At 41.1% G+C, this 15819-nt stretch overlaps 1 protein-coding gene across 4 annotated transcripts in view; it reads left to right on the plus strand.

Annotated features, from left to right (window-relative positions):
- The first annotated feature begins 285 nt into the window (after nt 1-285).
- mark4a (MAP/microtubule affinity-regulating kinase 4a) overlaps nt 286-15819 on the plus strand; it is a 70732-nt gene continuing 55198 nt past the window's right edge. For all 4 annotated transcript variants that reach the window (XM_041801413.1, XM_041801414.1, XM_041801415.1 and 1 more), the window contains exons 1-2: nt 286-1159; nt 13137-13334. In XM_041801413.1, coding sequence (XP_041657347.1) covers nt 1106-1159; nt 13137-13334 — 252 coding nt within the window. In that variant the 5' untranslated portion in view covers nt 286-1105. The remainder of the gene's footprint in view (nt 1160-13136; nt 13335-15819) is intronic.

Raw genomic sequence — 15819 nt, forward strand, 5'->3', positions numbered from 1 at the left:
TTTAAGAAAAGCCAAAATATAACGTCCTGATATGTACATGTGAGTTTTAAGAGGTTAATAAGCTTTTTTTTTTTTTTTTTTTTTTTTTTTTTTAATTTTAGCTGTTAACTACCCTTTTGGAAAAAGGCCAAACTGGCTTCAGCTGAAAAAAATAAAAGATTTTTTTTTTTAATCACTTGAAATAAGGTGTGTCTTAATTCTGTTTACTCTGACGTTTGTTATGTTAATAAATGACATTTTATTAAAACGAAAAGCAGAACAATACTTTGAAAAAACCCTGGAGAAGTGATAAAAAGGTCAAATGGGGAAATGATCGAGTCTTTTCCTCAAGAAGGGACGACTGGTTAATCCGCATGCTGCTCGTGGACTGTCCAGGGTCTATCAGGGACCCAGACATGTCTTTGGGTGGACCTGCCTTCACTGAGAGTGCTCATATCAAACCGGTAGTATTAGAGCATAGGCGGGCTTTTACTTTGAAACGCCAGACCGGATGTCCCGTCTCTTTGCTCTCGTGCTGACTTGCTGTTGGTGCGCATCTCACCGACCGGGAATACCGATTTGTGAACATCTCGGCCTGTTCCCCGCTGCACCGTGAAGCCGTGTTTGTGCAGGCGGAGCTGGTGGAGGTGGTGGCCGGTTAAGGTGACTGATTCTCGGTCAGTGTTTGACGGACGGCCCGGCCATGGAGATCGTCATCCAGGAGGAGCCGTGTTTGTTTGCTGTGAAGATATGAGGCAGAGGGTGGAGAGCCGACACAGAGACGCTGGGCTCCGGCCAAACATCACCGCATTTTAGCACAGTCTATTCGATGCTCGGGATTTGCATTACATTGCATTTGCTGCATCGCTGATCGGCCTCAGTTTCTGCACCGTGCATGGTGGAAGAAAATGCAGCCCGTTTGAGGACACCCTCCCTCCACATATTCACTGCTGCCATGACAGGCAGAGGTCTCCTCTGGACCGCGGCTCGGCCGGCTGGAGAAGAGGCGGATTGATTCGGGACGGTGGGTCTCATCTGCGGATGTTATTGTGTCTGTGGAGCCTGAAAACACCCTCCGAGCGAACACCCCGTGAATCTTACTCAGGGAAAAAAGCAACAAAACAACATGTCCTCTCGATCTGCATTACCGTCTGGAAACGACAGGAGTAGTGGAGACCATGTAAGTGCAATTACAGCCTATAGCCTGTGTCTGTTTGTGTGCATGCACAAGGTACATCATGCATCGTTGATAATAAAACAGCCTTCATCTACAGTCTGTGGCCTTTTGCATCCTCTGTGCATGTTCACGGTGCATGATGAGGCTGTTATTTTTCCTCATTAGGGGGAAGGACTCTGGAGGTGATATTGGATGGATTGGCTCTGTCAAAATGGGCTAACCTTGGGAAAGAGCTGATGGCAGGCAAACAGCCCGGAATGAGTCCATCCGCATACGATAACACTCGGCGGATATGCGCAGAAAGCCTGAAAACCAGCCGTCACCTCTGATTATAAGGCTGTGGAGAGATAGTGATGTCACATTATGCTCCCTGCTGCTGCTGCTGCCGCTGCCGCCTATATAAATGTGCATGTTTGTGCATGCGTGTATGCGTGCATTCCCCTCAAATTGCATGGGTGGGACGCGCACACAGAAGGCCGAAATAAATGTATAGAGAATATCTGGGTTGTCGGTATGAAGCGAGGGGGGATTACTGCGTAAAATGATGTGCAGTCCGTTGCTGCGCAGGCTACGAAGCGCCCAACCCCACAGCCAGTGGGTGTCAGACAGCAGCGCCATACATCCATACAGAGGCCTGCTGCTGTACAGAGAGGATTCATTCATGTGAGACAGACAGAAAACATCTATCTATCTATCTATCTATCTATCTATCTATCTATGTATCAGGGCTGGGCAAGGCTTCTTCCATGTATTTTCAAAATGACTAAGAGTTAGACAGTATTTCTTTATATTAATGTATGTCTTTAGTGTTGAAATAATGTCTGGCTCCATCTGGTCATTGGTGACTGAATGTTAAATGAATTATTTTGGCCTAATGCTCAGTAAAAAGATTGTTTACAGTAAGAACCACTAACAGTAATATGATTACTGACCACAAGATGATCTAAATGAAATGTTTAGTATAAATAGAGAGTATTTATTATAGGTATTTAAGCGTATATAGAAGCATTCATACAAAAATCAAATAATACATGTTTGATACCATGGAAAAAGATAGTAGTCACAGACACCCAATACTGGCCAATTTTGATTTTTAATCATCAAATATTGCATGTAAACTTCTGAACACGGTTTAAATTAAACACATAACAAATGTTGCCAACATATTTGTGTAATTTAATCTCTCTGTTGCATAAAATGTACAGTCATATATGACTATAAGCGGTTTATTTTGCAGAGTAAGGGCAGTGGATAAAGGTGGGAACTGAAGAGAGAGAATAGGGAATGTCGTGCAGGAATGGAGCCACAAGACAGAGCTAAACATGGGCCAACCACTTCAAGGACACCAGCCTCTGTACATGGGGGTATACAGCGATAACCGCTAGCCTACCAGCACAACATATGGTCATATTTTTAACCCAGATAGAAAGCATGCTGTCTAAATTGCACAAATATGTTATCAGCAATGGGAAAAGTGTGTAAAATGGAGAACCTTTTCCAATTGGTGCCAATTTATTTGTGCAATTTAGACAGTCCTCTATTTCATTTGATTAAAAATATACAGTCATATATTTACCATTTCTATATAATTTTATTGGGCAGGGCTTTTATGCTGTTACTGCAGAGAAAGACAGTGAATAGTGATGGAACCTGCAGAGAGAGCATGGGGAATTACATGTGGGTAAGGAGCTACAGGCTGGACCTAGATATAGGCCGTCCATCTCAAGGACAACAGCCTCTGTACATGGGGGCTTACAGGGGCATAACCACGGGGCTAAAAGCATCCTGCATGGTCACATTTTTAACGAGAGATAGAGATTACTAGATTGCACAAATAACTAGAAAAGCACTGAGAGAGCGCAGACCTCCGCCATTAGCCCTATCTCACAATAGTACAGAATAGTTTAAAACATTCCTGGATCCAGACAGTGATCCGGATCACTCCCAAAATTTAATCAGTTCTTCCTTATGCCATTTCTAACATTTCCTGAAAATTTTATCAATATCCATGTCCATATTTTTTTGAGTTATGTTGCTAACAAACAAACTAACTAACTAACAAACCCTGCCGATCACATAACCTTCCTGGCGGAGGTAAAAAAAGGTTGCATACATATTTGTGCATTTCGACAGCACTCTCTCTCTCCCTCTCTTTCTTTCACTCTCTCGTTCCCTTTTGCTTAGAATATACAGTCATACATTTATAATGTATATATAAATAACTTATTGGGGCTTTGATGCATTTATTTTTATAGTGAATACAGTCAGAAACTATGAAAGAGAGAGATTAGGGAATTACATGCACGGAGGGAGCCACGGGCAAGACTCCAGCCTGGATAGTCCTCTTCAAAAATAATGCCTCTCTACATGTGACATGTGGACATAACCACAAAGTGACCAGTGCTGCATACAGTCAGGGTTAAAGAGAGAAATTCTGGCTAAATTGAAAAATTATGGTCGCATTGGCAAAGTGGGTACAAAAGGCAAAATGCTGCCAGCAAAGGTCTGCAATTTAGACACTGATCCATCTCTGCTGTTTAAAAGATATACAGCCATATATATTTTATATATGTAGAAGTGATTATATAATGGCTGTGATGCCTTTATTGCAGACATAACCTCTAGGCTACCAGCACCACATATGGTCACATTTTAACCCACATAGAGGGAGTTATATCTAAGTTGCACTAATATGTTGGCAGCAACTGGAAAAGTAGGTAAAATGGAGCACCTTTTCCAATTGTTGCCATTTTATTTTTGCTGTTTGGACAGTCCTCTCTCTCCCTTTTGATTAAAAATGTCATATATCTACTTATATTGTGCTTTTATGCCTTCATTATGCCTTTATTTAAGAGAAAGACAGGGAATACAGTGGGAATCTGCAGAGAGAACGTGGGGAATAATATGCAGGAAAGGAGCCACAGACTGGAACTGGACAAAGGCTGCCCATCTCAAGAACAACAGCCTCTGTACACAGGAGCATACAGGGGTATAACCACACAGCTATAAGCACCCAGTTTGGTCACATTTTTAACCAAGAGAGAGATAACTGACTAATTTGTACAAATATCTTGGCAACGATTGGAAAAGTGGGTGTCATATCACGGACGAGGAGCTGCAAGGCCTTCTCTTCCAATTGTTGCTAACATATGTGTGCAACATGGACAGTGCTCTCTCTCCTTTTCTCAAAGTCATATATTTTCATCACTTATAGATGAGTAATTATTTTTGGGCTTTTATGCCTTTATTACAGAGAAAGAACATTGAGAAGAGTCAGAAACCAGAAAGCGATGGAGATAGAGTGGGGATTACCATGTAGAAAAGGAGCCACAGGTCAGATCTAAACCTGCACAGCCAACTTCAAAGATACCAGCCTCTGTACATGAGGCATACGACCAAAAGGCTCCTTAAAACCATGTTTATAACCAAGAGAGATAGAGCGCTGTTCAAACTGCACAGATACAGTGGCAACGATTAGAAACACTCTCAGGAGTTGCATGAAGACTTGCCCGTCACAGCTCCACAAAAATATTTTGGGGCTTTAATGCTTTTATTTCAGAGAATAGACAATGGATAGATGAAGACACTGAAGAGGGACAGAGGAAGAGGGGGTTGGAGAGGAGCCACAGGCTGGATCTGAACATTGGCCATTCACTTTAACAGCCTCTGTACATGGGGCATGCCGACATAACCACAAGGCTTCCAGCTCCATATTTGGTCATTTTTTTTTTTTTTTAACAGAGAAATTGTTGCTAAATTGCACAAATACAGTTGCAACAGTTTGAAAAGTGGGTGTAATGGACCCACTTTCCCAATTATTACCAAGATATTAGTTCATTTTAGACAACGCTCTCTCTCTTTTGCTTAAAACTGCACAGTTGAATACTATTCATTGTTAAATTCATAAGTATTTTTGAGACTTTTTTGCCTTTACTATAGAGAAAGGTCAATAGACAGAGCTGGAAACAGAGAGAGAAAGAGAGAGAGAGAGAGGGGGGAATGACATGCTGGAAAGGAGCCACAGGTTGGATTTGAACATAGGCCACCCACTTTAAGTACAACAGCCTCTGTACACAGTACATACGGACAAAACCACCAGGCTACCAGTGATAGAGAGCACTGTCAAAATTGCACAAATATGTCAGCAGTGATTAAAAAAATGGCTGTAATGGGTAAGGAACTGCAAGAGGCCTTGCTTTTTTCCATCTTTACCCATTTTTTGCCAACATATTTCTGCAATTCAGACAGGGCTCCCTCTGTTAAGTTTTAACCTTCCTGGTCATATATTTTTCATTCATTTTAAGAAATAATTTGTGCTTTTATTCCTTTATAACAGAAAAAGGACTGTGGATAGAGTTGGAAATCTAAGAGAGAGTAGGAAAGAGCATGCAGGACAGGAGCCACAGGTTGGATTTAAACTTGGGCCACCCTCCTCAGAGTTAACAGTTTCTGTACAGGGGGCATGTGGGCAAAACCACAGAGCTACCATCACCCCATATGGTCATCACTTTAGCCAAGAGAGAATACTGTCAAAATTGCACAGACATAATTGCAACAATAGGAGTAGTGGGGATTTTCCTATTTTTTGTCAAAGTGTAAGTACAATTTAGACAGTGTTCATTCTCTTTTGCTTAAAAATTTAAAGTAAAAAAATTTCCATTTAATCAGAAATATTGATATTATATTTTTTTCGTCCCTTATGACAGCGAAAGGACTTTGGACAGATTTGGAAATTGAGAGAGTTGGGACTAACAAGCAGGAAAGGAAAGGAGCTACAGACCAAAGCTGAACATGTGCCACCTGCTTTGCACATGCACACATAACCACTAAGCCACAAGCACCCCATATGTTCACATCCATAACCAAGAGAGACAGCGTGGTTTCCTAATTGCACAAATATGTTGGCAACAATTGTAAAAGTGGGTGTAAAGGGGTGGGGCTGCAAGAGGCCTCGCTGTTTTCCAGCTTCACCCCCTTTTCCAATTAATGGTAATTTATTTGTGCAACTTTGTACTGTCTCTCTCTGTTGCTTAGAAATATACCGCCATATATTCATCATTATGTTAAAAGATTTTGGGGCTCTTATGCTTTCCTTGCAAAGAAAGGACAGTGGGATATCCTGAGGGTGACTGACAGTCGTGTTTGTAACGACTGGAAAAGTAGATGTAATGTCACCCCTCTTTTTCAGTTGTTAACAAAATTTGTGCAATTTGGACAGTGCTCTCTCTTTTGCTTAGAAATAATTAGCAATATTTTATTTCATTAATATATAAATATTTTCTTCAGCTTTTATGCCTTTATTACAGAGAGATGACATTAGATAGAGGGAAACTAAATGAGAGGAATGACATGTAGTAAAGGAGCCACAGGCCAGATTTGAACCTGGAAAGCCCACCTCAATGACAACAGCCTCTCTACATGGGACATAGAGGTTTAACCTCAGGGCTACCAGCACCTAGAGGTGGAACAAGTACAAGACTGTTGTGCTCATGTAAAAGTAGAATAACTGGTTAAAAGCTACTTCAGTAGAAGTAAAAGTACTGGTCAGAAATTCTACCCAGTAAAAGTAAAACATATTTAATTTGAAGTTTGCTTTAAGTACTGCGAGGATCATATTTACAGTCAAATATGATCTCTTCTTATTGGAAAGAACAAGAGAATAGATCTCCAACCAGGTCGTTCAGGCGCTGTCACACCTTTGTGATGAAGTCAAGTACACAGCAGAATTGATAGTGTTAATTAGACTAATAGAGAGTTACATTTAACACTTTTAAAGTGTCTGTTTGTGCACACTAAATATAATTAAACTAAATTTTTATGTGTTGTATTTTACAATATTACAGTCCTGTGGTAGCTCTTGAAAATCTGTGGCAACGCAGGTCAATCTTGTTGCAAGGCTATGCATACTAAAACACTGTGTCCTTTAGGAGCACCTAAGTCTCAGGCGAGAACGCTCAGTGGATAACTTCACCTATGGTGCAAATGTGTCTAACAAAAAACAACAACAATCCACCAGAAATATTAGCAAAATAACCCCAGCAGGGATCACTGCACAACAGGCCAACCACGAATGAGTGACAGAGAACTGTCTAAGTTTCACCGATATGATGGCAACTACTAGAAAAGTGTCTGTAATGGGCAAGGAGCTGCAAAATGTAATGCTCCCTACCAGCTCCATGTATTATTCTAATTATTACAAACATGTTTGTGTAATTTACATGCTGTGCTGGAGTTCCCCTACAATTTTTTATATCTAAAGATGAAAATGCCCAATATTGGGTTTGAAAGACTGCTGTTGCCCCAGTATCAAACAGATGGAGACACACAGGTTGTAAAAATGATGGCCAATTCTGAAACTGGTACTAAACACAAGAATTTAGCTGATGCTGTTTTTTTCATCTCTTCTTTTGATGCAAGAATCCTAGTATGCCATCACTTTCTCTTATGTTTGACCTGAAAACAGATCAGAGTTTGACCAATAGGTCGCTTCCTCTGCCCTGTGACAAGAATTCCCTCATCTGATTCAGCAATTCTATCTATCTATCTATCTATCTATCTATCTAGTAAATAATTGCACTGATTGATGTTGCATTATGTCATTTCTCTCCTCTAAACACTTCTGGCAGTCATCCCCCCTCCCTCCCCATCTGTTTGTTAGCAGAGCTTTGAGCACAGAGGGATGGTTAAGCCACTGCATGTGTGTGTGTGTTTATGTGTGAGTGTGTGTTTAAGAGCTGCATGATTGATTATGAATGCAGATCTTCCATCAGAATGAGTCTGATCGGCTGTCATCACTCCACAATTAAGCTGTGATGACAGACGAGTGAATGGACCCGCTCAAATGTTGTGTTGCCGTGTTGGCACAGGTGAAGAGGCCTTACAGTCCAAGTGCTCTCCTCTTCTTCTTCTTCTTATTCATGTGGGGGGAGAGAGAGGGGGCTCGAGTCATCTCTAGGTGGGGCGTGAGAACAGAGAAAGAAGCATGTGAAGGAGGGGAGTGTCTGAAGGTAGGGCTTCAGGCTGCGTGGTTGTGTTTGTGAGAGCAGGATGACATGCTGGGGGGATGGAAGTGTGATGCCTCAGGGCCTGAAGCCGGCCAGGGACCACTGTGCCGGCATCTGCTCCTTTTTTTTCTTCTTCCTTCTGTATCTTTCTGCTCTAGTCATCCCTCTTCTTCTTCTTCTTTTCTGACCCTTTTCTACCTGGCGTTGTTGGTCCTCCATCTCCTGGATTTTACATTTTATTTTTCCCATTTTTCTCCTCCTTGTATTTCTGTGGTTTGTCAGCAGACATAAAGCTGCTTCATACCAAAACTGCAATTAAATTTTCATTTTTCATTGACTGATCTGCAGATTATTTTCTCACAATTTATCAGGATTTCGTTTTTTATATTTTAGGGTGAAAACTGCATGAGTTCAGCGACTTAAATTGCAATGCAGAACAATACTACATGACAGATTACTATACCACTACAATATGATACAATATGCTACTATATTAATATGATAGGATAAAATCATACACCCACAATGCCACATCATACAATGAAGGTGGCAGATTTTCTATACTCAGGTAATTTTTGACTTTTTGACTTTTTTTTTTATATTTACTACTTTATTTTCAATCTAAATCTGCCCCTTTAGGGCTGTGTGGATCTCAGAATTGATCTGTTCTGCACATGCACAAGTCTGCACTGTGCAGGATGTGTTGTTCTGAAACAGTTGGCTTGAATACAAGTACATGCACCTTTATCCCCATACTATATGACATGATTAGGGATGCATCCATTTAGCAGGCTAGTACTGCAGCTCTGGTACTAACCTGAGTTGTACAGACTAGCCCTTTTGTAGTTTATGAGCAGCACAGCACAGCTTGTCGGTGGCTAAATTCATGCCAAAGCCTAACTGGAGTCATGCAACAACATCTCTGTTAGGAGAAGCTTGCAGTTTGGCTCTTTGCTCTTGTTTCAGTTAAGAAATGTAGTCGAGGTCTGATTAAACTGCTGCTTTTCTACAGCTGCGTCTACAGCTAATAACTATAGCAGTAGCAGCCATTGTATACACCTGCTTATAGTAAAAATGTAACCCTGCTCATAACTATCCCAAACTCATGCTGAAGCAGGTCCAAGAACAGTGGAAACATGTTTTCTGTCATGGAAAGCTTTATGTGCTGTGTTTGCTCTGATAAAGAACTACCTCTATAGAGGTACCTCTACCTCTCTAGAGCTACCTCAACTGCATGATGCCATGCCCATCATGGCCAAAACCAGTACCTATAACCTGGACGGAAAGTCTAGAAGCAAAGCTACTGGATTAACCTGGATTAATTGGGGTTTCTGAATAGCAGAATTTGGGGACTTTGACATAAGTCATAAACTTGCAAAGCAGATGGATTTGCCCGTTTCTGTGTTTCTCACTGGCAAATCCATCTTGCAAAGCTCTCGTCCCACGGCGGAGTTGTAAGCAAGCAGCTTGCACAACAAGAGGCCGGTACAATCATAGCGGGAGAGATTAGCATAGATGCTGCTAAAGCATCAGTTTTATCAGAACTTGATGACATCTCTTCATTAAAAGAAAACAAAGAACAGCAGTGAGTTGTTTTCTTTTCAAAAATGACAAAAGTCATGTACTGACACGTCTACAGTTGCCATGGTTTGCATTATGCAGTTCTCTATGGAGTTTACCCCTCGGTAGTGGCTACGTCACGTGTTTTGTCGCTCTGATTGGCCTGTAAAGATGTGACAGACAGAACATTCATCCAATCACCCACTGAGTTTTTTTTAAAGGCTCTGCCCTTTCCTAAACGCTGTCTATGGAAGGTTTACCAGATGGATGTGTGAAACACATCCATCTGGCATGCCAGGTTAACACGGTGCCCCACCTTTAGTGAAATTTGGGTTGTATTTATAGATAATCTGATTAGTATCTTACTAAATGGATCCAATGCATTTACAGTACAGAGCAGGTTTAGCTAGTCTTCTACTCAAGCTTAGATGGTATTGTTCATGCGTAAAGTGCTGCACTGATAACCACCAGCATCACATCTCTCTTATCATGCATGCACCTTTCTCCCTAACCCTCTCCTGCTGTTTCCTGCATGTGCAAACACAACTCCCATTTAAAAAGTTTGAATTGATTCTGCTGTATAGAGCGGCTGCAGCTTGTCTGATAGTTTGTGTATCTTATTCTTTATGGTGATGACATACAGACAAAATGCTGCATTAATAACTATTACCTGAAAATTCTCAACATATCTCTGCCTCAGTTGTTGGTCAACATGATCTGCTGTTAAGCCACTCACTTCCTGAAGATCACTGTGTCTCTCCCTGTCTTTTATCCTCCAGCACTGCAGCTGTGAGTGACGGCTTATCAGCTGCGGCCCTGGAGCACAAGCTCATGGCTTGACAGAAGTGCTTGACATGAAGGAAGTGACGTATATGATGACTGTCAGAGTCACTATGATGGTTTTACTGAGTCTAAAATAATGTCTTCATATCTTTTAATCACTGAAGTGATAAATGTGATGTTTACAGTACCATCAGTTGTTGGTGGTCATAGTTTTCGGCATGTATTTGTTGTATTTTTAACTGTGTCATTATATGATTTTCATCACCCCAGGGCATCTGGCTCTTAGTGATGACTGGTCACACTGGCTAAAAAGAAAAGCAGACCAATCTGTGTTGTGAACACATGACATTTGCATTAAAAATTCTGGGCAACCCCAACTTTTTCAGGGTTTCTACACCTTGAATAAAACCTTGAACAAAATTTGTATGGAGTATAACAGATTTGACTGACTGATAGATGTTTTCTTGCTGTTTTCCAGGAGGTGGAGTCAGCATTTACAAAATGGTTCCCACAACCATTACAGGAATTAATGTATTACATCACTTTAGTGTGTTCATATTTCATGCAGTCTTTGGTGACACCAAACTTCACAGTTGGCACAGTTCAGTCAGGCAGGTGAAGTCCTCTCGTTATCCACCAAACCGAGACTCTCCCATCTGGCTGCCAAACAGAGAAGCGTGATTCATCACTCCACAGAGCACGTTTCCACTGCTCCACAGTCCAGTGTTGGTGTGCTTACACCACTCTGTCCAGCATTTGGTGTCGGACTTTATGACGTGGGGCTTTCATGCAGCTGCTCGGCTATGGAAAGTCATTCAGTGAAGCTTCGACACACAGGTTTTGTATTTACATTGATACCATTAGAAGATCAGAGCTCTTCAGCTGTAGGATCAGCAGAGAGTTGGTGACTTTTAGCAGTCGTGGACCCCTCTCTGTGTTTGTACATGGTCTTCTCCTTAGTGGCTGAGTTGCTGTTGTTCCTAAAAACTTCCACTTCTCTAATAACACAACTAACAGTTGACCCTGGAATATCCAGCAGGGATGAAATTTCAAAAGCTGTGTTATTGCAAAGGTGGCATCCATCACAGAACCATGCTTTAAGTTTTGAGCTCTTCAGAACAACCTATTTAGGATCACAGATGTTTGTAAATGGAGACTGCATCGCTAGGTGGTTGATTTTATACACCTATGGCTGCAGGTCTGATTGAAATACCTGAATTCAGTAATTAACAGTTGTGGCCAAATACTTTTGTCCATATAGTGTACCTTGCCTATTTTTAAATACCTTGGATATTTACCACAACTCGGGATACTGTACTATCTCTAGAGTTTCTCCGATTCTGATACCAGTATCGGAAATACATCCAAAACTTCTTAAAATGCAGGTATTGGTGTCGGCGAGTACACGAGTTGATGCGCCCATCTGATACTGTTTGGTTTAGCTTTATATTTTGCTTCGTTTAGCCATGCTAAATGTTAGCGTTACAAACTGGAAATCAATTCTTCTTCGCTGCATGCATGAGCTACTGTTTTTAGAGCAGCGAAGAAGAACCAAAGGACTCACTGCAGCAGCGAAGAATGGTGGCTGTGAAAGTTTTTCTCTGAATGTGATCATTAAAAAGCCTTCCAGAACGGCAGTGCCGTACATGACAAGACGTCACACAGTTCATCAAAAGTAAATTAACTTATTGAACCATAAATTGTTGTCCCTTACTTCTTTTTCCTCTTGAAGCTAGCCGTTGTGCCTTCCCATTGATGCTATTGATGCCTTTGAATCCTGTGGGCAGCATTTTCAGTGAGCCTGGAACTCATGTGACTTTTCGGGACTTGAATGATTAAATCCACACCAGTAAACCCGATATTGTTTGTCTTTTTATCCATTTTAAGTCTTTTATAACCACTAGCTTGAATTCTAACCATCATGATGTTTACCCTTTGTGAGGGTCTGTCAGCCAATGGCAGGATGTTCCGTATTCACGTCATGCTGCCCGAATAGAGCATAATGGAGAGAGAGAGAGTCTGTGGTATAGCCGCCTGTATTATTTTATTTTTAATCTTTAGCAGTAAAACTCAGTAATCAGCAGAAAAACAACTTTAGGGTCACAGAGATGCTGTGTATTATTCTATTTGTTGAGCCATGTTCTGCGTCAAATATAGGTCTAAAATAATTTGCTGGTCTCCACAGTCAGTCCAGAAAGTTCATGCTGGTATCGGATCGGTACTCTGTATTGGTTGATACCTAACACCTTGGTATTGGAATCTGTAGGAAAAAAGGATATTGGAACATCTCTAATTGCCACCTAAACTTAGTTACCACTGGCTCCAAATAAAATCAAAATGGTGCAATAAAACAAGAAAACATTGAAGACATGGTATTAAGCTGAGTCTGCGGGTTACAGTATAAACAGTCTGTCCTGAAACATCACATTTTCTCTTGATTCTCTGTTAACAGAGTTCATTTCTAGCATGCAGAGTTCAAGGGTGACTAACCAGATTAACTGCTTTCTGACGCCTTCATTTCACCAGAAAACAGTCCTAAAGATCCTGTACCCTGCTGCTGCTTCTCGATGTGATTACCATAATATTAGAGTCAGCACAGTCAGTGACCCCCTCTTTCCTCTTCTCTCTTTCAGCATGTGTCGCTGGGGTCCAGCCGGGCAGACAAGGCCACCAGCCAGTCCAGCCGCTCGCTGGGCGCCCGGTGCAGAAACTCCATCGCCTCGTGCTCAGACGAGCAGCCGCACATCGGCAACTACCGCCTGCTGAAGACCATCGGCAAGGGGAACTTCGCCAAGGTCAAGCTGGCCCGCCACATCCTGACGGGCAAGGAGGTAAGATGTGGGGCAGAGGTGGTCTCAAGGAGGGAGGGGAAGGATGCATGAGTCGGCCATGGTTTAAGAAAAAGTGATATTTAAAGAGTTAAAGTAACTTTTTATTCTTACTAGTACAGTACGTCAGTCCTGTCCTCTTTTAAGCTAACAGACTGATTAGATACAGACTGTCATGACATCTTTATGGAGCAGAGAAAATATTAATATTAAAGAAATAATTTCACTACATTAAGATACTGAAATGTCTATTAATAACGCTTCAGAGATCAATAAGAGATCATGAACAACCTGTAGGATTAAAGGCTGCTTTATTGATCAGACAGTATGACCACTTAATGTCTTCTTAATGGACTTTTAAAATATATGACTGCATTATTAACAAATGGAAACAAATGATATTGGAGTCAGAGATCGTGCACAACCATGCAAACAATATTTGTCATCATAAATGACCTGTAGCAGGAGAAATATGGGATTTTTGAGAAAGACATCACTAATAATAAAATATATTGTCCATAAAGTGCTTTTTAGGTACTGAATGACTTGGGACGTTTACATGCATTGTAAAGTCAGGGTTAGGTGATATTGGGATGTTCCAGAATAAATGCATAGTTGAAGAATCCATTAATCAAAAAGAGCATGTCTGACTCCATAACAGTTGATTGTAATAAATCCCCTTTCAGATTCAGATTCTGTGGATGTTTTTCTTGTTGACGTTGCTCATAAATTAGTGAACAGTGAACTGGAAATATGCCAAATGCTGAAAAGATGGAGAAACCTTACTCCTTCATATATTTTGAACACAACCTTTGCTTTACTTTTGGTAAAAATGAGATAAGTGCCATATTTTTAGCTTATGATCACTAAGAACAGATAACTCTAGGACTCCTGCTACAATTAGGAATTAGGCTCCTCAAGTTTCCAAGTCAAAGCCCAGAGCTGAGGGGAGCATGTGCAGAACGATCACTCCAGTGGGATCTGATTAAAGTGCATTCAGAAAGTTTTCAGACCACCTTCACTTTTTTCAATTTTGTTATGTTGCAGCCTGATTAAGAAACTTTTGCGAATGTATTAAAAATAAAAAACTGAAATATGACATTGACGCAAGTATTCAGACCTGTTGCAAAAACGCACAGGTTCCTCCCATTTTTTTATTGTTATAAATTGTTTCTATATCTTGATTAGAGTTTACCTGTGGTAAAATAAACTAATTGGACATGACCCGGAAAGGCACACACCTCTCTGTAGAAGGCCTCAGAGCTGACAGAGCAAAAACCAAGCCATGAGGTCAGAGGAACTGCCTGCAGAGCTCAGAGTTGACAGGTGCAGATCTGGAGAAGGCTACAAACAAATTTTGCTGCACTGAAAGGTTCCCACGAGCACAGTAGCCTCCATAATTCTCAAACTGAAGAAGTTTGGCACAACCAGGACTCCTCAAAGAGCTGGTCCAAGCTAAGCAATCGGGATAGAAAGGCCTTATTAAGAGAGGTGACAAAAAACCTGATGATCACTCTGGCTGTGTCTGAAACCACTCCCTACTCCCTGTCCACTCTATAGTGAACAGCAGTGGTCTATATAGTGGACTCAGCTGCAAAACACAAAAATGATTACACTACTCTGACTGCATCGCCGTTACACAATAAAAACGTTTAGCAACACCAGCTCAGGGTTGCCAGGTCTGTGGTTTTCCTGCAGAATTGGGCTACTTTTTTACCTACTGCTGTGGGTAGATATTTTATCCTCAGGTTGAGCGGACACAATTATGATGTCTTGTGTATTAGTATTTAATACCATAGTAGAAAAAGTACTTTATTTACACCCAACCAGCAGAGAAGCAGGAAAACATGGAACATGGCACACAACCAAAGATCTGCTAGGCTATGCTAGCTCACAGACAGACATGTCCCTCACACAGAGGCAGCACACCAGCGCACACACAAGCAATCTATGTGGTGTGGGGAAGTTTCACTGACTTATTTTGAATTTCAGCATAGGGCTTGGTTTTGGGCTAGTTCTTATCAGCCATAGAGTGGTGCAGGGAGGAGTCCTGAAACGCTGAAGTGAGTTAGCATTTTAGCACTTCCTGTTCCCTCGTCTGAGAGTCTATGGGATTTTTGAATGGGTTTTCGGTTAAATGCCTGAAATAAAACATTTTACCCCACAACATATAATAAATCTGAAACATACCCCTCGTTTGAATTGTGAATCTTTTTATCTCTTAACTAGAAAAGCACTCGGACAGCGCAGACTTCCGTCATTAGCCCTATCTCCCAATAGTAAAGGATCCTTTAAAAAAATTCCTGGTTCCAGATTGTGATCCAGATCACTCTCAAAATCTAATGAGTTCTTCCTTATGCTATTTCTGACATTTCTGGAAAATGTAATCATAACGTAACCCATAACTTTTTGAGTTATGTTGCTAACAAAAAACAAACAAACTAACCGATCACATAACCTCCTTGGCAGAAGTAATAAAGGCGGTTGC

Source organism: Cheilinus undulatus, linkage group 12 (genome assembly GCF_018320785.1).
Source record: "Cheilinus undulatus linkage group 12, ASM1832078v1, whole genome shotgun sequence".
Taxonomy (NCBI): Eukaryota; Metazoa; Chordata; class Actinopteri; order Labriformes; family Labridae; genus Cheilinus; species Cheilinus undulatus.